Raw genomic sequence first — 24,309 nt, forward strand, 5'->3', positions numbered from 1 at the left:
TGATTCCAGTCAAGGGCATGCATCTTGGTTGCGGGCACACCCCCGGTAGGTTGTGTGCAAGAGGCAACTGGTCGATGTTTCTTTCTCATCGACGTTTCTAGCTCTCTATCCCTCTCCCTTCCTCTCTGTAAAAATTCAATAAAATATATTAAAATAAATAAATAAATATTTACATGATTTCTATTCCAGTATTCAATAGGTAGTAATCTTTACTCAAATTAATTACCATTAATATTAATTATATTAATAACTTGCCAAATGTAGAAATGCTCCACGTTTCAGAAAATTACCATTTCAAAGGCAAGAAATATAGCCTTTAATACACACATACACACACACACCCCAATTCTTAAGGTTAGGATATGGCATGTACCAAATATGTTTAGGGGAATGGATAAGAATTTAATTCCTCAGCCGAAACCGGTTTGGCTCAGTGGATAGAGCGTCGGCCTGCAGACTGAAGGGTCCCAGGTTCGATTCGGGTCAAAGGAACGTACTTAGTTGCGGGCACATCCCCAGTAGGGTGTGTGCAGGAGGCAGCTGATCCATGTTTCTCTCTCATCGACGTTTCTAATTCTCTATTCCTCTCAATTCCTCTCTGTGTAAAACCAATAAAATATATATTTTTTAAAAAGAATTTAATTTCTCAGTAGCCCTTAGACTTCAGTGCTGACATTAATGATTCCCCGAAGTAGATGCAGATATCCAAATCCTCAATCTCAGGACTCATGTAATAATCTGTCGATTTCCTTTAAAATTACTGTCAAAAGATTAATTTTTAAAACCATCTGAAAATGCTTGCTTCCTAACTTTTAACCCTTTTTCTGATCATGATCACTTATTACAAAATCCATTCACTTTATTTCTAGTAGAAACAAATTACTTGATTACAACCCTTTATCTCTTCAATAAACTGTCCTTAAGACTTGCAAAGTTAGCAAAGTTCAGTACAGAAAACTGAAAAGGTAGAAGAGGTAGTAAGACACAGAAACCGTGGGTAGTCTGTACACTGCTTAGCAGCACAGCCACAAATGAGAGATGACAGACAGCAATTGTCCTAATCTAGGTCAATACAACAGCCAAAATACTTTGCAAACACTTTCTTTGGCTCTTTCTGGATATCAACACTCTTTTGATTAAATAGCATGATAAGAGCTTAATCACAACAGAAGTGTTCAATAATATTTACTTATCTAACATCTTTTATCAACAATCTTAAAATCAAATAACACTAATCATAACTCAGTCAGTGAGAGGTAGGTATTAAGGCCAATTGCAAAGACCAAGAATTAGGAATGTGTGCTATTGAATAATCTTTGTGAGCTAAAGACTGCTGCTTTATATTGCTCCAAGTAAATAAAATGGAGTATCAACTCTCCTTCAACACACCCAAAGTTAGGCACAAGAACTCAGAGTGAATGAGGAAGTGCATTTTCTTAATATGTTTCATTTGTACTTAATTTTTACTAAAGTTTGATTTATTGAAGTTTAATCTTAGAAGATATTGTTTACTCAATGATCTTATCAGAGAAAATTATTAATAACATAGTGTCTTAGATATTATACTTTTTAATATTATATTGTTTTAAATATTAGATTCAAATTCTACAGTATTACATATACCAATTATTTGAGATATCTTTTTATGTGAGGTGAAGGGTTTATGCTAAGTATACACACAATCTTCCTTGTGACCAACAGCTGAATCTGTGAGACAGATACCTAAGAAAGCTGCGTTCTGTAACTATGAATAGTTCTGTATATGTGTGTAAAATGAATGAACCTGTACTAGTAAAGCTCCTGTCCTTAGCCTCAGTAGCATCATGCTCTGAGTTAACTAGTTCAAACTATTAGATAAAAGTGGTAACTAATGAATAGGAACGAAGAAAGGTTATATCTCATCATCTTAAGGTTTCACAGAGATGATTCAGATTTCCGATTCAAATTCCCACCTCCTGAAAAATGAATTCTTAAATAACTGAACTCTTAAATCACAGAAGTGCAATACTCTGAAATTATCCTAAAGACTTAAGAAAATAGCCAATTACTACTGTGAAGAATACATAGCTATATGGAATATAGCTAAACAAAAGGAGAACTCAGTAAAAGAGAACATTTTTTAATATTTTTAAACCAATAAAAGATGTCTGTTTAGGATTCACATCAGTAGTCACTAATTGGGTAAATGCTAAAGACTTACATTCAAGTGCTTGAAGGATTACTGCACAGAAATTCGATACTAAGAATCTTTGCTCAGATGCATCTCCAGCTCATTAAAGATGAGATGATGTAGGAAACAACAGTGGTATTTAAAGCCCAATCACTCTCAAAGACAGGCTAAAATATACAGCTGTGAAGACATTCCACAAGTGGAGTCATTGACACCAAAAAATGGTATTAAGGAAAAAAAAAAAGACCTCATACAGTCTGCTGGCATTTCATACCAACCATTGGAGGAGGTAGTAATATAAAGTATTGGAATTAAAAATATAAGGTCAGCACTAACTGTAAACATTGCTAAAGCAGTATGTAATTCTTTAAATCATAATGTAGTGAAAAACAATTAGAATTCATACAAAATAAGATTTTTAAAAAGCAAAAAATGGAAGTATTTAGTAAATTTACTCAAATGAAGCTTAAATGATACAGAACTGAAAATATTAGAAATCTATATACAATAGAAAGTGAATATAAATTAGCCAACTCTATGAACATTTCCAGCTAAGCACACATACAAATACATAGTCACCACTTTCTTTTATATAGTAATAACACATACATACATGACATGACAATTCTGGCAAAAAAAATTCAGAGACATTAAAAATATTCTCAAGTTTTAAAGATGGTGTGGAATAAGTTTTAACAACATTCCACACAAATGGAAACCCCTGATTTAATTCCATAACTTTCATGCCAGAAGCATGGTTGGTTTTACTTTTCTTTTTTTTTTTTTTAGACAGATCTTGGTATCATATACATTGGCTTATTAATAATTAAGGCATTTTGTTTACACAGTATCTCAGTGTGGACAAAAAACTTTTAGTATTGATTATTTGCTATGATGTTTAAAACTTTCAGTCTTTCAAAATAAGAAAATAGCTGCACATATTTGAGTGTTTTCTTATAAAACACAATCTTAAAAAAAAGTAATGATGATTGGTTTTTGCTTTTCCTAGTTGTAAGTTTTGTCTTATTTTTTCACATAGTATAAAGTATATTCTTATGAAGGATTGCATTAAGATCCAGTAGTTCTTGCCAAGAAACCATATAAATCCCAAATGCAGCGAAGGTGAACAATCTTCATAGTGCACTTTCACCTTATTAAAGTTGAAGCTGCTTCCTTTCGGATATTTTTCCACTTCAATGTGAAGTAGATTGTTAGGGTTTTGTTATTGGTTTCATACGTGGCTTTAAAAGGAAAAGGTTTTGATTTCTTCCACAGTTCACAGTTCTCCAATGAGACTTGTTTGGAAATCATATAGTCCAGGGATGTTTTGAATAACCAAATGTTCTTTAGTAGATGAAGTCTTTCAATGCAACTGTAATAAATAAGCATCTACATCCTTAGAAAATAAAACAAAAACATTTCATTAGCTAGTACAGTAAATACATATATACACCACCCCTTTCTTCTCCCTTTAGTTACTTGATTTGCCTCAGTTTCCCTTTGTAACCTTTGAGGGTAAATGATGTGGTGTACTCAACTTGTTAATCTACATTTGTTTAGCACAGGGCCTGGCACACAACAAGGGCTCAATAAATGTTTGCTACGTGCTGAGTAAATGGTTTGGTTCTTGTGATCAAGCAATTCTGCCTTTTTAGCTAGGCAAGATCATTAAATCATTCACAACAGTTCTTTCAGTTTGATGATAGCCTATCTTTCTGATTTCTACCTTCAAGAAAATTAATTTATAATTGAGTGTTTAATCTTATAAAAGAGGTTTTTTATCACAGTTTAAGGAACTTCATAGAACTTTTAATCACTCCATATTGTCTTTATCTTAATCTCATGTTCACAATAAAGCTTCTTTATTTATAAAAAATTATGACCAAATGCAAATTTCTAAGAAACTATTAATTTTTCAGTTCTGTTACTACAAGAATATAAGACCCCTCCAGAACAATGTGATATATCTGGTATGCTCTAAAGCATCCCAATTTCTTTCAGCTTTTATGCTTCATTGTCTCTCCTCCCTCCCCCCTTATCAAAAGAACAGAAAAATACTTCTGGAAAACTGATTTCTGTTTATAATATTTTAATCATTAAAAACTCTACAAAGTTGCCGGGACCGGTTTAGCTCAATGGATAGAGCATCGGCTTGGGGACTGAAGGGACCCGGGTTCGATTCCGGTCAAGGGCATGTACCTTGGTTGCGGGCATATCCCCAGTAGGGGGTGTGCAAGAGGCAACTGATCGATGACTCTCTCTCATCGATGTTTCTAACTCTCTATCTCTCTCCCTTCCTCTCTGTACAAAATCAATAAAATATATTAAAAAAAAAAAAAAAAAAAAAAAAAAACTCTACAAAGTTAAATTATACACAGTGGTAAAACACACGCTTGGTACATCATTTTGCTTCTTTCCTTGAAAAGTATCTAAGACAGCCGAAACCGGTTTGGCTCAGTGGTAGAGCGTCTGCCTGTGGACTGAAAGGTCCCAGGTTCGGTTCCGGTCAAGGGCATGTATCTTGGTCGTGGGCACATCCCCAGTAGGGGGTGTGCAAGAGGCAGCTGATCGATGATTCTCTCTCATCGATGTTTCTAACTCTCTATCCCTCTCTCTTCCTATCTGTAAAAAATCAATAAAATATATATTTTTTAAAAGTAACAAAAAAAAGAAAAGTATCTAAGACAATTTTTACAATTAAGTCTATAACATAAATCCTTATTTAGTATATTTTTTAAAATTAAAAAACAATTTTATATTTCTGACTAATGTCCATTTATGATAGCAATATGCTCAGTAAAAGGGTGGAAACATTTAACAATGACTTTTTTCTGCAATTATATGTGTTTTATATACCAATGTTTTCTATAGTTTAAATATTAAAATCTAATGTACCTTTTCCTTTAAGAGACAAATATACCAATAAAGACCAATATCAAATTAATATCATGATTTGAACAGTATATTTTCCTAAAAAGCATGATATTAGCAACAGTCAAGTAAAATGTAACATCCCCAAACCACTTAATTTATTCCTTACTATAATAAATCTTTAGATCCCTTTCTTACCTGAATTTTTAACTTTTTCAAATATTTTTCTTTTATTAGAACTAGGTCATTAAACAACCTCCAACACATTATTTCTGTGGCTATATTTCAAACACATTCAATGGGTAATTTTGTGCTCCCTGTCAAAGTCACATTCATATCCAGAAGACCATAAGCATTTGCAAATATGAAACTGACTGTAGACCTTACTGAATAATACTGAATTACTTTGTCTCAAAATTTGAAAGAATTCATTTATAAATGCATACTTCCATATTACTTCTAAATTTTAATTAAGCTTAAATATTAATTTTTAAGCTTAAATATAGATTACCTTAGCTATATTACCAGTATATCCTGGAACCAAAGTAAGATGGTTTTCTTGTTCCCACAATCTGCTTAATTGTTGTTTTAAAATATGAATATTTCTAGGAGGAAAAAAGAAAATTCAAATATGATATGAACTTTGGTAGTAAATACATTTAATGAAAATAGTTTTAAATTTTTCAAGTATTTATTAGAGAATATTATACTACTGAAGTCAGCCAACTCTTTAAAATAATATGCCAATCACAAAAATTAAAGGTTATTTGTTAATGCAGGTTAGAATACTAGGCACGAAGCATTTAGACAACTTGTTGGGTATAAAGTAGGACATTTTGTGAATTTAAAAAGAAAACTGTAAACTTTAAAGAAAACTTTGGGAGACATTTTTAGTAGCTTCATGATAATCTTGCTCATTTGGTAGAAAACCTACGTATTTTCATAGTAAGGCAATACTCAAATTATGATGGCTATAATAATATAGTTTTTAGATGGCAAAACTCAAAGTTCGATACTAAACCTAATTGCAATACTCAAATTATGATGATTATAATATAGTTCTTAGAACTGGATTCTAAGGTTAGTATCTAGATAGCTAAAGTACTCTGAAGGATACCTCTATTCCTGTACCTCATTACTTATTCCTCTAAGGACTATCTCTTTTTCTCTCTCTTATTCTTTACAATGGTTAAATCATTACTGTGCTTTTTTCTTCTAAAATGAGGAGTAGGGTTCTGCTAAACAAGAGGTTACTGGACTCTGAAATTCAACTTCTATGTGTAATTTTCACACATGAACAGTATCCCAATTTATTCCCTGAAAATAAAGAGAATATTATATACTGATGATCACAGAATAAAATTATTATCTAGTTAAATACAACTGCTCTTCTGGAAAAAAAAAAAAGTAAAATAAAATAAAATTTAGAAGCATAAGGTTATCTTTAAAGGTATACTCACCCATCATTTATAATTTCTGTTTTGGATGATAGTTCTGACCACCATCTTTTTATGACTGCTTGAAGCCAGTTTAAACCAACTATTATATATCTGAAATGACATTTTGTTACAAAATTCAAGTATTTTCACTTGGCTTCTTAGCCTTTACACAAAATAATACTTCCACTACTCAAAAATAACCCAATGCAAACATTACACTGATCTTTCCCTCTTCTAAACATTTATTTCACAAAACTGTATTTTATATAACTTGTTTATAGATGTTTCTGTAATTGTCTTTAGTCACTTCATATTCTTTTCCTAACTGGACTATAAGCAAGTTAAAAAGAGAAACCATGTATGTTTTCAGGAGCTCAATCTACTACTAATGCACTCACAGGGCACAGAAAGTTGAAAAAGAAAAATGACTTGAGATTCAGATCAGCACTTACTCTTCAAATTTGCTTTTAAGTAGTGACTTCACAAGAGGCAACAAGTCTACACAGCAGCCAAGTGAGATGTATTGTTTTTCTTCCTGTAAACTAAAATAAACACAAGTCATAAAAATATGAATAAGTCATAATTTATCTTTTGCAAACTAATTTGTTTTCTGGAAAAAAAATATTTTTTTACCTATTGGTAAGCACAGGAAGACAATCCACCACCACTCCAAGGTCTTCTATCCTGTGGGTACAAAAAGAATAGCATTACTTAAAGAGATAATTTCTTCAATTATTTTCATATTAGAGGCACGGTGCACTGGAAGAGGGGTGTCCCTCAGCCAAGCCTGTGCCCTCTTGCAATCCGGGACACCTCGGGAGGTCTCCAACATTCTATTATACAGGATGACCTTCACACTGCCTGTGAGAAATTCACTCATTCAACAAATTAGCCTGATGTTGGGGGTACAACCGTAAACAAAGAGATAGGACTTGCCTTCTAGTGTGTGTGTGTGTGTGTGTGTGTGTGTGTGTGTGTGTGTGTGAGAGAGAGAGAGAGAGAGAGAGAGAGAGAGAGAGAGAGAAAGAGAGAGAGAGAGTAAGTTAGAGGTGGGTGGGAGAATGCTGAGTCAGACAATCTATATAATAAAAGGCTAATATGCAAATCAACCAAATGGTGGAACGACTGGTTGCTATGACACGCAATGACCACCAGGGGGCAGACACTTAACATAGAAGCTGACCCCTGGTGATCAGTGTGCTCCCACAGGGGGAGCGCTGCTCAGCCAGAAGCCAGGCTCACAGCTGGCAAGCATAGAGGCAGTAGCAGGAGCCTCTTCTGCCTCCGCAGCAGTTGGATATCCCCCCAATGGTCCCAGAATGCAGGAGGGCATAGGCCAGGCTGAGAGAACCTCCCCAAATGCATGGTTTTTGTGCACCACGCCTCTAGAAAACATGTAAACAAATAAAATACATAGAACATGAAGATGGTGGTAAATGCTACAGAGAAAAATAAAACAGAAAAGATGGGGAGTAAAGAAGTATATACTTTTAAATAAGGTGGCAAAGGTAACATTTAAGAAGGTAATATTTAAAATTTTCACTCAAAGGGGATTCTTAAAGATTTAGTTTTCCAATATTGGTATCTCTTAGTATAATTGACAAGAAGCTTAGAGAAGCCCTGGTTGGTTTGGCTCAGTGGATAGAGAGAGCATTCGCCTGTGGACTGAAGGGTTCCAGGTTCGATTCTGATACAGGGCACATGCCCAGGTTGCAGGCTCGATTCCCAGTAAGGGGCATACAGAAGGCAACCAATCAATGATTCTCTTTCAACACTGATGTTTCTAACTCTCTCTCTCCCTTCATCCCTGAAATCAATAAAAATATACTTTAAAAAATAATCTTAGAGAAGGTAACAGCTTTATTCATTCTGATAAAATTGACGGTTTTCTTTATTTTGGTTACTCTTTAACTGGTGTTGAATTAATTTAAACTATATTGTTTCTATTGAAGCTAAAAATAGTTTAGCCAGTAATAATAAAAAAGAGGCACTTCTAAATAGCATATTAAAAATTACTTTTTATTGAACAAAAAGGTCCACTTACCTCACCAAATAAGCTACAAATTCACTTATACTTCTCTTTTTCCAGAAGGTTAAAGCTACATTCAATCTCAAATTCCTGCTGAACAAAACTTGTGCCATTGTTTCATGATCCTGAGATACCTGAAAGGTAATCATCTAATTTCTTAAAAAGCACACTAAAACATGATATGAAATAAGTTTCTTAATTAAATCATTCCTGTAGACATATTGTAAAATTATACAAAGGTGGTGATTTTTGGATGGAAGGAGACTTGACTTGAGGTGGTAGGCACATAATACAATCCTATCTAATAAAAGAGTAATATGCAGATTGACCATCACTCCAACACCCAATATGGCTGCCCCCATTTGGTCAAAGATGACTGTCCCCATGTGGGCACAAGATGGCCACCACAAGATGGCCAGCAGGGAAGGACAGTTGGGAGGGACCAGGTCTGCAAGGGAGGGCAGTTGGGGGCAATCAAGTCTGCAGGGGAGGGCAGTTAGGGGTGACCAGGCTGGCAGAGAAGGGAAGTTGGGGGCAAAAAGGCTGGTAGGGGAGCAGTTAGATATCAATCAGGCTGGCATGGGAGTGGTTAGGGGGTGATCAGGCTGGCAGGCAGAAACGGTTAAGGGCAATCAGGAAGGCAGGCAGGCAAGCAGTTGAGAGCCAGCAGTCCTGGATTGTGAGAGGGATGTCCAACTGCCTATTTAGACCAGATCCCACCAGACATCCCTCGAGGGGTCCCAGATTGGAGAGGGTACAGGTTGGGCTGAGGGACAACCCCCCCCCCCACTCTGGCACAAATTTTGTGAACTGGGCCTCTAGTATACAAATAATGTATTATATGGTTGTACACCTAAAACTTATATAATTTTATTAACCAAAGCCACATCAATAAATTCAATAAAAATTAAAAATAAAATTTAAGAAATTATTCAAAGGTGACTCCATTTACAAAACATATAAACAAATACACACACACACACACACACACACACTAAAGCCCAACTGGCATGGCTCAGTGGTTGAGCATTGAGCTACCCAACCAGGAGGTCATGGTTTGAATCCCAGTTAGGGCACATGCCTAGGAGAGAGAGGGGGGGGAGAGGGAGAGAGGAGAAAAGGGGGAAAGGGGGAGAGGGGGAGAGAAGGAGAGGAGGGGAGGGGTAGGGGGAGAGAAGAGGGGGGAAGGGTGAGGGGGAGGGGGAGGGGGAGGGATAGGGAGGTAGAAACAACAATGAGGAGAAAGAATTATTGATCAGTGGCCTCTTTTACGCCCTCCATGGAAGATCAAGCCCATAATCCAGGCATGTGCCCTGACCAAGAATTGAACTGTAACCTCCTAGTTCATAGGTTGACACTCAACCATGCCAGCCAGGTTGGTGGTCTATTTTCTAAGCAAGATTTCTTTTACATTCCTTTAAATCTCTACTGGCCAATCTGTCATTCTGGGTATTTACAGCAGCTTGTCAATCATTTGAAGTCACCTCAGATATCACTAATTTAAGAGAAATGGAATAAACTACTGAATCAAATTTGGTTAATCAGGAAAACTTTGTCAGGAGTTACAACCATTCAAATAAATCTGGATTCAATGTGTGGTAATTATTCAAATAGCAGAATATGGCAAAGAAAAAAACCAAGAGTATAACCAGAATAAAGTTAAGTTTATAAACTTAAATTTATTAACTTACCTCAGAAAAAAAACCACTGTATTTTGATGATGCACTTTCTGTCTGTGAAGATCCAGAATCACTGGAGTTAAGCAAATATGTTCGACTATCATGGTGTAATTTTTCAGGCAGGTGGCCTGCACAAGCCAGTTCATTTTCTTTATTTGCCATGTCACAGCCCCCAGTTCTAGGGGACTGTTTCTTTTTAAAACAAGAATTTGGAAAAGGATAATGAACTTTCTTTCTGTGATACGTCACCTTACGTAGTTTATCTGGACTTTTAACAGCGTGTCCAACTGTTCTGTAAAAAATGAAAAAAGATCCACATTCAAACCTTTAAAGTTTTTAAACAGAAAGATTTTATAGGTCACATTTTGTGATTACAATCCAATAAAATTAGAAATAAACAGAATTTTTAAAAATCTTAAATTTTAAAAAGGGAAATTACAAACCATCTGAAAAGCAATTAACAGGACGATACTTTATGCCAAAAGAAAATGAAGAGGCATGCCGAAATCGGTTTGGCTTAGTGGTAGAGCGTCGCTCTGCGGACTGAAAGGTCCCAGGTTCGATTCCGGTCAAGGGCATGTACATTGGTTGCGGGCACATCCCTGGTAGGGGGTGTGCAAGAGGCAGCTCGTTGATGTTTCTCTCTCATTGACATTTCTAGCTCTCTATCTCTCTCCCTTCTTCCTCTCCGTGAAATATCAATAAAATAAAATTTAAAAAAGAGGCATAATAACTAGTTCCTTTTAATTTTTTAAAATATATTTTATTGATTTTTTTTTACAGAGAGGAAGGGAGAGAGTTAGAAACATCTGTGAGGGAGAAACATTGATGATAGAGAAACATCAATCAGCTGCCTCCTGCACACCCCCTACTGGGGATGTGCCTGCAACCAAGGTACATGCCCTTGACCAGAATTGAACCTGGAACCCTTGAGTTCACAGGCTGACGCTCTATCGACTAAGCCAAAATGGTTAGGGCAGATGCTTTTAAAATGAAATATTACAGGTCATTTTTGGAGTAAGAAAATTATAACAATTTTTTTTTTAAAGATTTAAATAGACATTTAATGAAAGAATATATATTATATAAACTAGAGGCCCGATGCACAAAATTCATGCAAGGGGCACGGCCCTTGCAGCCGCAGTGGCTTGCCAAAGCCCTCACAGCACCAGCTTCGTCTGGAAGGTTGTTCAGCTATCCGGTATAATTAGCATATTATACTTTTATTATTATAAATGGCCAATAAGCACATGAAAAAATGAGTAACATTAGACATTTGGAATATATGTATTAAAAACCACAGTGAGAACCGAAACCAGTTTGGCTCAGCGATAAGAGCGTCGATCTGCGGATTGAAAGGTCCCAGGTTTGATTCCGGTCAAGAGCATGTACATTGGTTGCAGGCACATCCCCGATAGGGCTGTGCAAGAGGCAGCTGTCGATGTTTCTCTCTCATCAATGTTCTAGCTCTCTATCTCTCTCCCTTACTCTCTGTAAGAAAAATCAATAATATATATATATTTTTTTTAAAAACACCACAGTGAGATACACTCCTAGAATGACAATTATAACAATTTCTAATCACCTAAACTTTTTCTAACAAATAGACAAATAATTATATATATTTGAATATTTTAAAGTTTATTTTTATTAAGTTGAAGTATACTTAATTTTATTTGAATAAGAAACCACAAAAGAACACATCTCATGGTTTAGTATAGTGGTTTTCAAAAGTTTTGGCCTCAGGATGCTTTGCACTTTTAAAAATTCTTAAAGTCTCCTGAATAGACACTTCTCCCAAGAAGATGTAGAAATGGCCAACAGGTCGAGACCGGTTTGGCTCAGTGGATAGAGCATCAGTTTGGGGACTGAAGGGTCCCGGGTTCGATTCCGGTCAAGGGCATGTACCTTGGTTGCGGGCATATCCCCAGTGGGGAGTGTGCAAGAGGCAGCTGATTGATGACCCTCTCATCGATGTTTCTAGCTCTCTATCCTCTCCCTTCCTCTCTGTACAAAATCAATAAAATATATTTAAAAAAAAAGAAAAAAAAGAAAAAGAAATGGCCAACAGATATATGAAAAGATGTTCAATTTCACTAGCTATTAGGAAAATGCAAATCAAAACTATAATGAGATAGCACCTCACACCTGTTAGGATGGCTATTAACAAGACAAGTAATAAGAGTTGAAGAAGTTGCAGAGAAAAATATCCTTATTCACTGTAGTGGGAATGTAAACTGGTACAGCTACTATGGCAAACAATATGGACGTTCCCAAAAAAGCTAAGAATAGAGTTATCCTAGGACCAGCAACCCCTCTTCTGGATATCTACACAAAAACCTTAATTTATTTTAAAAGATATATGTACTCCATGTTTAGTGCAGTATTTATTCACATTGGCGAAGATAAGGAAACAATGGAAATATCCTTCGATAGATGATCTGATAAAGAAGCTGTTGTACATTTATATAGTAAAGGAATACTACTCAGCCACAAGAAAAGATGAAATACCGCCATTCCTGACACATGGATGGATCTTGGGAATATCATGCTATGTAAAATAAATCATATGGAAAAAGTCAAGAACCATATGAATTCATACATATGTGGGATATAAAACTGAAAACAACAAATGAACAAACTAACAAAACTATAGACATAGCTAACAGTATAGAGGTTACCAGAGGAAAAGGGGGGTGGGAAGGTAGTAAAGGATAAAGGGAGTTGGTGACAAAAGAATAGACTTTGGGTAGTGAGCACACAATGCAATATACAAATAATGTATTAGAACTGAACTCTTGAAACCAACCTATATAAGTTTATTAATCAATTCACCTCAATAAATTTAATTAAAATTTTTTTTAAATTCTGAGGTCTCAAAATAATTTTTTTATGTGGGAAATATTTGATATTTACTGTATTAGGAACTAAAACTGAGAAAATGTGTTAATTCATTTAAAAATAATAGACTTGCCCTAGCCAAAACCGGTTTGGCTCAGTGGTAGAGCGTCGGTCTGCGGACTGAAAGGTCCCGGGTTCGATTCCGGTCAAGGGCATGTACATTGGTTGCAGGCACATCCCCAGCAGGGGGTGTGCAAGAGGCAGCTGGTCGATGTATCTCTCTCATTGACGTTTCTAGCTCTCTATCTCTCTCCCTTCCTCTCTGTAAAAAATCAATAAAATATATTTTAAAAAAAAATAGACTTGCCCTAGCTGGTTTGGCTCAGTGAATAGCATCAGCCTGCGGACTAAAGGGTCCCAGATTCGATTCCGGCCAAGGGCACATGCCTGGGTTGTAGGCTCGATCCCCAGTAGGGGGCATGCAGGAGGCAGCTGATTAATGATTCTCTCTCATCAATGATGTTTCTATCTCTCTCCCCCTCTCCTTTCCTCTCTGAAATCAATAAAGAAATATATGTTTTAAAAAAGAATAGACTGCCGAAGCCGGTTTGGCTCAATGGATAGAGTGTCGGCCTGCGGACTGAAAGGTCCTGGGTTTGATTCCGGTCAAGGGCATGTACCTTGGTTGCGGGCACATCCCCGATAGGGGGCGTGCAAGAGGCAGCTGATCGATCACTCTCATCGATGTTTCAACTCTACTCTGTATCTCTCTCCCTTCCTCTCTGTAAAAAATCAATAAAATATATTTTATAAATAAATAAATAAATAAACATATTTGTTTGTTTATTTATAGACTTGTTACTTATTAACAGATTTAAAAAAATATTTATATTGACTTCTAGAGAGACAGGAAGGGAGACAGAAAGAGAAAGACTAACGTGAAAGTGAAACATCAATCCCTTCAACTGGGGATCCAGGCATGTTCCCTGATTGGGAATCAAACCAGTAACCTTTTTGATGCATAGGACGATGCCCAACCAACTGAGCCACCATCGGCCAGGGCTCACACTCTCACACACACACACACACACACACTGAGAAGAATGGCATTGTTCTATATTTTTACAAAATCTCTAATATTTAACAGAAGACAGCTGGATTCTCATTATTTCCTTCTCTATCTGTGATATCAAATGTAGCTTCTGGAAAACTCTACAATACACTTGTAAAAGAATAAAAATGAAAAAGGTGAATAATGTCTTAGTATTGATATGACTCCATTAACCTCAAAAACTCCCTGAAAGTGCTTCAGGAACCCCAGGGTCTCAGATCACACTGTAAGAAGCAGTGGTTTGGTAGAAAGTTCGGCAAATCTGAGAAGGAATGCCATTTTTATCACTTTCTTAGTGCATAACCCTGAACAAATCACTTAACTTCTCTAATCTTTAGGTTTCCTCATCAATTGTTAGGGGAGAGAGGGGGGAATGAAACCTACCCAATAGGACTGTGGTAACTATTAGAGATAATATTTATGTGTTTAGCACAATGACTAGCAAAAAGGAAATGTTTGAGAATAATATAATTATTATAATATAAAAGAATACTTATCCAGCTTTCAACATTTGCTGTGTCCCACAAACTTTAAAGATGCTCTTACCTATTTATGTAAGCAGCCAACTGTTTTGGAGATTTCTTAACCTGAAAAATTAAAATAGATAGTTGTAACAAATTTAAGATTTTAAATAAAACTATGTAAACTCTGTGATTGATCTTAACAAATCTGAGATTCAACAGTTAAGTTTTCAGACTAAAGCTTTATCTCAATCATTAGTTACAACACTGTATAGAGATGTTTTTGGTATATCTATTTCCCTATTTTCTATGCCACTAGTCACATATTATACTTACAGGGTACTTAAATAAGTTGAATTTTAATGTGGTTTAAGAGAAATTATATCAGTGCTGATATGCCTAACAATGGCAAACAAAAAGCACTTTTAAGATTCTTCTTTAACCCAGAAATCACCCCAAGCCATTATGCTCAATTAATATTTGACAAAGAAGGCAAGAGCATACAATGGATTCAAAACAGTCTCATTAATAAATGGTGCTGGGAAAGTTGGACAGAAACATAAGAAATAAATAAAATAAATAAAATAAAAAGGAAGAAAGGAACTATATCACCAACTTAAACCATCCACAAAAACAAAGCCAAAATGGCTAAAGGACTTGAATGTAAGATGGGAAACCATAAAAATCCTACAAGATTCCATAGGCAGCAAAATAGCAGTCATCTGTCGTAGCAATATCTTTACAGACACAACTCCTAGGGCAATGGAGACTAAAGAGAAAGTAAACAAATGGGACTACATCAAAATAAAAAGCTTCTGGAGAGAAACTAAGTTGGCAGCATAGGTAACTATGAACTTGCTGCCTCACACAACTTCAAAACTACAACTAAAAGACAAAACAGACATCATCAAGAACCACAGGAAGGCTGGCTAAGTGAAATTCTACAACTAGAAGGGAAGAGAAAAGCACACTGAGACTCAGAGAAGCTGCAGAAGTAAAGTGCAGAGGTACGGAGGTGCGTGAAGAGAGGGCTGGCAATTGAGTATGCAGCTGGCTTTTTCAATCCGGAGGGAGACACATGTTCCCAACTGCTCTGATCTCCAGTTCCGGGCAAGACTCATACGGGGAGAAACTGGACTGTCTGGCAGCAGGTGGAACTTGAGGGTGGCTTTCTCTCAGAGGTGCTTGCAATGATTACCAAAGGACACTGAGACCCGGGGGCCTCTTAGGGAAGGGTACATCTACACTAGGGGTGTCGAACTCAATCAGAGAAGGGGCCAAAATCTAAAATCCAGCCTAAATCGCGGGCCGAATGGTTTACTGAACAGTCATAAACTGTCATTGTGATGGAAACGCAGTGGAGTGCAGTGATGATAGCGCGGTGCGGGCCACATTGCAAGGCCTGGCGGGACGGATTTGGCCCGCGGGCCTTGTGTTTGACACATGTGATCTACACAATGGAATACTGTGCCGCTATAAAAAAGAAGGAACTTTTATCATTTGCAACAACATGGATGGAACTGGAGATCATTATGCTAAGGGAAATAAGCCAGTCAGAGAAAGATAAATATCACATGATCTTACTCATATGTGAGATATAATGATCAACATATATTGATAAACAAAAATACATCTAACGACAAATGGTAGGGGAAAAGGAGTTAAAGAGCAACTAAAGGGCTTGTATGCATGTATATTAGCACAACCAATGGACACAGACACTGGGGCAGTGGAGGTTTGCCCGCGGTGGGAATGGCTGTGGTGGGAGGTGGTCAATTGGAGAATAAGAAGACATGTAAAATTTTAGACAATAAAAATAAATAAATTAATTAATTAAAAAATTAAAAATATTCTTTAATATTAAATTATAATATCAAAATTACATCCTATTAATATAACAGTACACAGGTAAAAAAAATTTAGAGCTTTCAGAATATAATATAAAATTTTCAATATTTAATTAATTCCACTTAATTCTGGCAAGTTAAACAAAATTGGTATCTCTTGTTTTTCAAATAATTTAATCAGAATTACCCATACGCCTAATAGTTTAAATTGTCTGTGATGAAATGAAAAAAACCTGTGTCTCCTCAAAATTCCAGTTTAAATCCTATTACAAGGTTGGCCTCTTTGAAAGGTGACTGGGTCATGAATGAGATTACTGCTCTTATAAAAGACCCCAGAGAGCTCTCTTACCCCTTTCACCATGCTAAGACACAGTGAAAAGACAGTCATCTGCAGGCCCTCACCAGACACCAAATCTGTCTGGGCCTTGATCTTGAACTTCCCAGCCTCTAGAGCTATAAGAAGTAAATTTCTGTTGTTTGAAGCCACCCAGTCTATAGTATTCTGTCATAGTATTCTTAGCCTGAACAGACTAAAATACTTTCTGTCTTACCTGTTACCTAGAAACTGTAGACTTACCTCCTTCATGTTCTTATTAGTGAAATTAGAGATCCTTTTTCTAGGACGATCAATGGAATGATCCTCAATATTATTAGAAAAGTTCCGTTTTTTAACATTGTGGGTTTCAGATGCCATAATCTCTTAAATACCTAGACAACAAAATAAAAATAATAAATGGAAAATACAAAAAGCAAAAGAGCCTATTTCCTTAATACACATACAAAAATATAAAAACAGCTCGCTATGTAAAAACTGCTTATGAGTAAAGCAGAGAACACAGTTCTGATCTACACACTTTAACAAAACAAATACAGAGCAGGGCATTTCATGAAATTAAGGGTCTTTCTAGACATCACCAAAAATAATAACATGGCATGCATTTTAGCCCAACACAAAATGTCAATCTCCCCATTTTCTATATCACTAGCCATATATTAAATTTAAACTTACAGGTCATGAAATCAAGTCTATGTGTATAGTAGTAATTATGAAATTCAAATCTACAGAAGCCTAAAAATTTTTAACCAAATCACATATACCACCCCAAGCAGCAGAGGAACCAAAATCAAACTATAAATATCTAATGTGTTTATGCCTAACCCTTACATTTTTCTTTCATTCTTGTAGCTAGCTCTCCAAAGCTTTCTTCTACCTTTGAAAAAAAAATAATCCAATGTACTCTGGGTTAAGAAACCTCTCAGATGAGACTTTAAAAATAAATAAATAATTACATTAATATAATAAGCACTGGCTGAGGGGCATCCATATGAGTGAGCAAAACTTCACTGAGGAAAGTCTTAAAGAACAAACAGCATGTGCACAATTGAAAAGCATGAAGCAACAAGGTTTGTCTGGCATTATCTTAAGCAGATACATGTGACTGGGGCTTAGGCTGGGAGTGGATTACAGCATGGTGAGAAATGAGGCTGGAAGAGATAGGCAGATCTATCAGGGGTCCTCAAACTTTTTAAAGTGGGGGCCAGATCACGGTCCCTCAGAGAGCTGGAGGGCCGGACTATATGAACTACTAATTCCTACTGTAACACCTCGGCTGCGCTCACTGCCCAAAAAACCTGGCGGGCAGGATCAGACTCCTCTGCGGGCCGCATGTGGCCCGAGGGCCGTAGTTTGAAGACGCCTGAATTCTAGATCATAAAGGGTTTGTTCATGAGCTAAGCTTTTTTGTTGTTAATCCTCACCTAAGGATACACTTATTGAATTGAGAGAGAGAAAGAGAGAGAAGGAGAAAGAGAAAGAGAAAGAGAAAGAGAGAGAAGGAGGAGGAGGAGGAGGAGAAGAAGGAGGAGAAGGAGAAGGAGAAGGAGAAGGAGAAGGAGAAGGAGAAGGAGAAAGAGAGAGGGAGGGAGGGAGGGAGGGAGGGAGGGGGAAGAGGAAGAGGAAGAGGAAGAGAAAGAATGAGATATCCAGAGATCCAGATAGAACCTGCAGCTTAGGTATATGCCCTGACCAGAAATTGAACCAGCAACTTTTTGGTATGCTCCAACCGAATGAACAACACTGGTCAAGGCTTTTTTTTTTTTTTTTTTTTTGTTTTTTTTTTGGGGGGGGGGGAGGGGGAGACATTTAAAAATAGGAGATGAAACACTTCCACCCTTACCTGAGACCCAATTATAATGACAGAAAAAAAATTTTAAACACATAAAACCTATTAGAACAAAGAAGAGGAAATGACGACAACATTTTGGAAATGGCAAAGCAGAAATGACAAATGACTTGGCAGATCTGAGAAAGCCAAATCCTAAATCAACAACAGTAAGGAAAGGTGAAAAGGAGAATCCCCAAAAGGTTCAGTAACTGGCAATACTGAGGACCTCAATAAGTGAGGATAAAGGTGGACTTAAGAACAAGTAACATGAATATCCATTCAAGACACCTAGATTCATCCCTACATCCCCTTCCCCATTCCAGTAAAAGACTAGTTTTATGGTATGGAAAACTTAAAACACAACCTTTGGGATGGGTAACACCAGTCATGAATGAAGGTGAAAGGAGCATATTATAAACCAGGGTGGGGAAGAGGATCAAGTGAAAGTTTACAAAGTAAATATTAAGACCTCTAACCTTTATTCTACCACTTGCCTCATAGAGGCCTGCAGCCAGGCTTATAGACTTCAGAAAAGAGGGCAAAAGCTCAATCCCAGAGGAAAACACATCCTACCTAATAAAGAGGGGATGTGCTAATTAACCATCACGCTTTCACAAAGATGGCGGAGCCCACAGCCAATGAGGAGGGAATATGCTAATTTACTGTCAAGCCCTCAAAGATGGCAGCCCCCTCAGACACAAAATGGCAGCTCCCAGCCCCCTCAGCCCCACAGGGGCAGCAGGCGCAAGGCACAGCCAAGCCTGCCCTCAGACAGGTCCAACTGCTCCACACGCCTGCCTCCGGAGTCCCCTCAGCTACCAGCTGCCCAGGGCTTCCCAAAGCTCAGGTAACCAAGGCTTGTGCTGCTGGCAGTGGCAACAGAAGAGGTATATGGGAGCGTCGCCTCCCTCCTCAGGGCTCCCGGACTGTGAGAGGGGGAAGGCTGGGCTGAGGGACTCCGCCACCTGTGGATGAATTTTCATGCACCGGGACTCTAGTATATACGCAGATATCTAAAAATATTGACATCAGTGATGATTAAACTTCACAAAAAACTTTTATGTCTTGATTATGGTGGGAGTTACCCAACTGTCAAAACCAAGCAATATAGACTGTGTAAAATTTTATTAGATGTATATTACATCTTAATAAATCTGCCTTTAAAAATTCCTTAAGACAGTGGTCGGCAAATTGCAGTTTGAGAGCCACATGTGGCTCGGGAGCCTTGGTTTGTCACTTTGTTGACTTATGAGTTTGCAGACCACTGCCTTAAGAGATAAGAACAAACTGCATCCATGAAACACAAATGAGGCAAAAACTGAACTAAGACCACTGGAAATTAATTACTATTACAGTAGACCCTTGTTTCTGTCAAAAGATACAACCTGATTACTATTCAGTCTATAAAAAGTCAACTTTTTGTAATCCAACTCATCAATAAATATGAAGTTGCCCTAGCTGGTTTTGCTTAGTGGACAGAACATCAGCCCTTGGACTAAAGAGCCCGGATTCAATTCTGGGCTAGAGCACATATCTTATTTGCAGGCTTGATCCATGGCCCAAACATCAATGTTTCTCTCTCTCCTCTCTCTCTCTCTCTCTCTCTCTCTCTCTCTCTCTCTCTCTCTCTCTCTCTCTCTCTCTCTCTCTCTCTCCTCCCACTCTCCCTTTCCACTCTCTATAAAAAAAAAATCAATGAAAAAAATAACCTCCAGTGAGGATTAACAACCCTCTCCAAAAAAATCTTAATACAAATGAATAAAATAATATGAAGTTGCCTTTATCACAAAAGAACCTTGAGAAATAAAATTAGAGAAAGAGGTCTCTGATGTCATTTTATCAACTTAACACATTGCAGACCAGTAGTTTTATTGCTAGCTTTACCCAGTGGCCAGATAAGTTTCTAATGAATGATTATAGAAACGTTTTAATAAATGTTAAAAGCACGTTTTTATTTATTTTATTATTTTTTTATTTTATTTTTTTTTGTAGCCATTAAATATTTATAAAAATCTAATTAGTCATTGAATCATAGAGATGATACCAAAATAATTTGGGAGATTCAAACAATTTTTTCATGACCAATCTGACAAAACCGTACTAGAATCTTGTTTGATATAACATGATTACATGAAGTTATATTTGGCATTTTACGGTAAGCCTGTGTGTGTGTGTGTGTTTGAGTGTGTGTGTGTGTGTGTGAACCTACAACAGGAAGATCATCTGAAGCAGATTAGAATTTGAATATTAGCTACAGGAATGATATTTATTTATTTTTGTCTATTGAATAAATTAATAAACATCATAATTTATATATTTCTTCTGGTATGAGTATCAGCTCCAAAATGCTTTATATACTGTCCAAAAATAGCATAAACTTTGTTTTGAGAAATTACTTGTTTATGAAAGTATTGCTTTGAAAAGATAAAGCTCAAATGAATGCATTAGACAAAATAGTTTGTGGTAACACCTTAGGAAATAAAGTGGCAATGTAAAGGCACGTTTTTAAAATTAAATGCCCAATGAATTTTGAAGTTATTTATTACATGTTTTTATAAGCTATTATACTTTTAAAGAATTTTCATGATCGGTCACAAGCCTTATACCAGAAAACACTAGAATTCTTGTGATCTGTCCGCAATTTGTTAACATGGAACTATAGATGTTTTATATTCAGAATCTCTTTTATATTATAACTAGAGGCAGGGGTGTCCCTCAGCCCAGCCTGCACCTTCTCCGATCTGGGACCCCTTGAGGGCAGTCGGACATCCCTCTAACAATCCAGGACTGCTCACAACTGCTTGCCTGCCTGCCTTCCTGATTGCTCCTAACCACTTCTGCCTGCCAGCCTGATCACCCCCTAACCACTCTCATGCCAGCCTGATTGATATCTAACTGCTCCTCTGCCAGCCTGTTTGCCTCAACTTCCCTCTTTTGCTGGCCTGGTCACCCCTAACTGCCCTCCCCTACTGGCCATCTTGTGTCCACATGGGGGCAGCCATACTGAGTGTTGGAGTGATGGTCAATCTGCATATTACTCTTTTATTAGATAGGATAGAGGCCTGGTGCATGGGTGCCCTGAAGGGTGTCCTGGACCAGGGTAGGGGTTCCCTTGGGGCATGGGGCGGCCTGAGCAAGGGGCCTGTGGTAGTTTGCAGGCCAGCCATGCCCCCTGGCAACCCAAGCAGAGGCCCTGGTATCTGGAATTTATTTACCTTCTATAATTGAAACTTTGTAGCCTGGAGTGAAGGCCTGGGTGTGCGGAAAGTTTTGCTTCTCCAGTTGCCAGAGGCAACCCTAGCTTCCAACTCTCTCCAGCTCCGTGGCTGCCGCCATTTCTGTTTGGATTTGTTTACCTTATATAATTGCAACTTTATTGTCTTGAGTGGAGGCTTATGCCAGCTAGGGCAGGCAGAAAGCTTGGCTTCTGTTGACTGGGAAACCCAAGCCTCCCTCCTGCTCTCTGTGGCCGTAGCCATCTTGGTTGGGTTTATTTGCACACTCGCTCTGATCGGCTGGTGGGCGTGGCTGGTGGGTGTACAGGGTGATGGTTAATTTTCATATTACTCTTTTATTAGGTAGAACAGAGGCCCAGTGCACAGAAATTTGTGCACTCGAAGGGGGGGTCCCTCAGCCTGGCCTGCACCCTTTCACAATCCAGGACACCTCGGATAGGGCTCCTAGGCTTGGCCTGAGATCAAGGCCTACCAGAGCTTCCATTCCCCAGGCTGCAAGCAGCTGGCCCCACCCTCACCACTGCCACTGCTTGCCATCTGTGCACCGCTGCCCAGTAGCCTCCCTCTGCAGGTGACAGGCTGGGGTGCAATGGCTTAGCTAGCCTGGGCCTCCCTCTTTCTTTGCTGGGGGGCAGGGCCAGCCCTGCGAGGGGTTGTCTGCCTACCTGAGCGCCCCTAACTGCTTACCTACCTACCTGATCACCCCTAACCCTTCTGCCTGCCTGCCTGATTGCCCCTTACCACTTGGTTGGGGGCGGGGACAACAATGACTTCCGGTTGGTCAGCTTCCAGGTGTTACTGGTCATTACAACCCAGAGTTTTTATACATTAAGACTAGAGGCCTGGTGTGAGGGATTCGTGTACTGGTGGGGGGGAGTGTGAAAGGTGGGGATTAGCCCACTGTGGGAGTACTGCTCATTCCAGTCAAGGCGCTTCCACTGTGGGAGTGCACTGATCACCACGGGACAGCTTCTGCTTTGAGCGTGCATCATAGCGACTGGTCGACCAATCTTTCCACCATCCCATCGCTAGGCTTTTATTATATACTAGAGGCCAAGTGCACGAAATTTGTGCATGGAGGGAGGCATCCCTCAGCCCAGCCTGCACTCTCTCCAACTGGACATCCTTCTCACAATCTGGGACTGCTGGCTCCTAACTGCTCACCTGCCTGCCTGCCAGATCACCCCTAACTGCCCTCCTCTGCCAGCATGGTTGCCCCCAACTGCCCTCCCCCTACAGGCCTGATCTCATCCCCAACTGCCCTCCCCTATTGGCTTGATCTCACCCCTAAAGGCCCTCCCCTGCCAGCTGGATTGCCCCTAATGGCCTCTGCCTCGGCCCCCACCACCATGGCTTTGTCAGGAAGGAAGTCGGACGTCTGGAAGATGGCCTGTTGACTTGGTCTAATTTAGCATATTACCCTTTTAGTGGTATAGATAGATTACATAGGATAGGATTGCTTAAACGTGGCAGGGGGAGCCATTTTCATCAGCAGATGCTCTTGGCAAAGATAAATACATAATCCCCATATCTGGACTGATAGTCAGCCATATGCACTATACTGCCAAACCAGTCATTAAAAAATTGAACCGCTTTCTTACATCTTACACAAATCAGCTATTGCCCTTAAAACCCCTCCTTAGCCCACACCTTAGGTTCTGCCTTTGCAGTTCACCCAGATTAGGTACTGATTGGTCGGTTTCTATGCCAGTCAGCATCTCTGGCAAAGCCCCAGCGGAGGTCCAAAAGAGAAGCATGGCTGCTGACCAGGCCCAGAACGAAAGAGAGAGGCAAGTACTGATCAACAGCTGCCATGAAGGCTTGGATCAGACCCTGCTTTTCTCTCCAGGTCTCTCTTCAGTCCTGATCTGCAGACCCCTCGGCAGTCAGTGCTGGGTTGGGGCACCCCCAGTGTTGGCAATCAGTGCTGGGTTTCCATGGCAACCAAGCACTGGCTTCCAGTCAGTAGAGCCTTTGGTGTTTTGAATGTTATGGACCCTGGATTTTTATATATTAGGATGGTTTGCTTCCTTAGTGACTTTCCCTGACCCACAGTACCTAACTTCACTTCTCTATCTCCTTACCCTTCCCTACAGCTTTTCTTGATAATACTTGCTACTCTAGATATACAGTATATGTCTGTTTAGCATATGTTTTCCCTACTAGAATATAAACTCTTTGAAAGATGGGATCTTGCTTGTTTTCATTTTTACATTCCCTGGGCCTACAATACCACCTGGCACATACGAAGTGCTCTATAGACACATGTTGAATGAATAAGTCCATTCTATACTATATAAAAATGATAATTGGTTGAAACAGCTTTTATCTTTTGTATTTAATTCAACCTTTTCTAGTATAAACTTCCAGAATCCTTTATTCATAAATTAATCCTGATTACACACACACACACACACACACACACACACACATTTTTTAAAATGTATAGAACTTAAATAT

The 24,309-nt window shown here is 38.3% G+C and overlaps 1 protein-coding gene across 2 annotated transcripts in view; it reads right to left on the reverse strand.

Moving 5' to 3' along the window:
* Positions 1-2,103: 2,103 nt before the first annotated feature.
* The window catches only part of KATNBL1 (katanin regulatory subunit B1 like 1), a 45,941-nt gene continuing 23,735 nt past the window's right edge, over positions 2,104-24,309 (reverse strand). Inside the window, exons 1-10 of one of the 2 annotated variants that reach the window (XM_045583865.1) lie at positions 17,608-17,659; positions 17,026-17,156; positions 14,687-14,727; positions 10,201-10,480; positions 8,525-8,643; positions 7,114-7,164; positions 6,933-7,022; positions 6,502-6,591; positions 5,553-5,646; positions 2,104-3,566 (exon numbers count right to left, since the gene is read on the reverse strand). In XM_045583865.1, coding sequence (XP_045439821.1) covers positions 3,534-3,566; positions 5,553-5,646; positions 6,502-6,591; positions 6,933-7,022; positions 7,114-7,164; positions 8,525-8,643; positions 10,201-10,480; positions 14,687-14,727; positions 17,026-17,142 — 915 coding nt within the window. In that variant the 5' untranslated portion in view covers positions 17,143-17,156; positions 17,608-17,659 and the 3' untranslated portion in view covers positions 2,104-3,533. Of the gene's footprint in view, positions 3,567-5,552; positions 5,647-6,501; positions 6,592-6,932; positions 7,023-7,113; positions 7,165-8,524; positions 8,644-10,200; positions 10,481-14,686; positions 14,728-17,025; positions 17,157-17,607; positions 17,660-24,309 lie in introns of those variants that run through there. The other variant, XM_036447098.2, reaches the window with a different exon arrangement.

This window comes from Pipistrellus kuhlii, unplaced genomic scaffold (genome assembly GCF_014108245.1).
Source record: "Pipistrellus kuhlii isolate mPipKuh1 unplaced genomic scaffold, mPipKuh1.p scaffold_m20_p_1, whole genome shotgun sequence".
Taxonomy (NCBI): Eukaryota; Metazoa; Chordata; class Mammalia; order Chiroptera; family Vespertilionidae; genus Pipistrellus; species Pipistrellus kuhlii.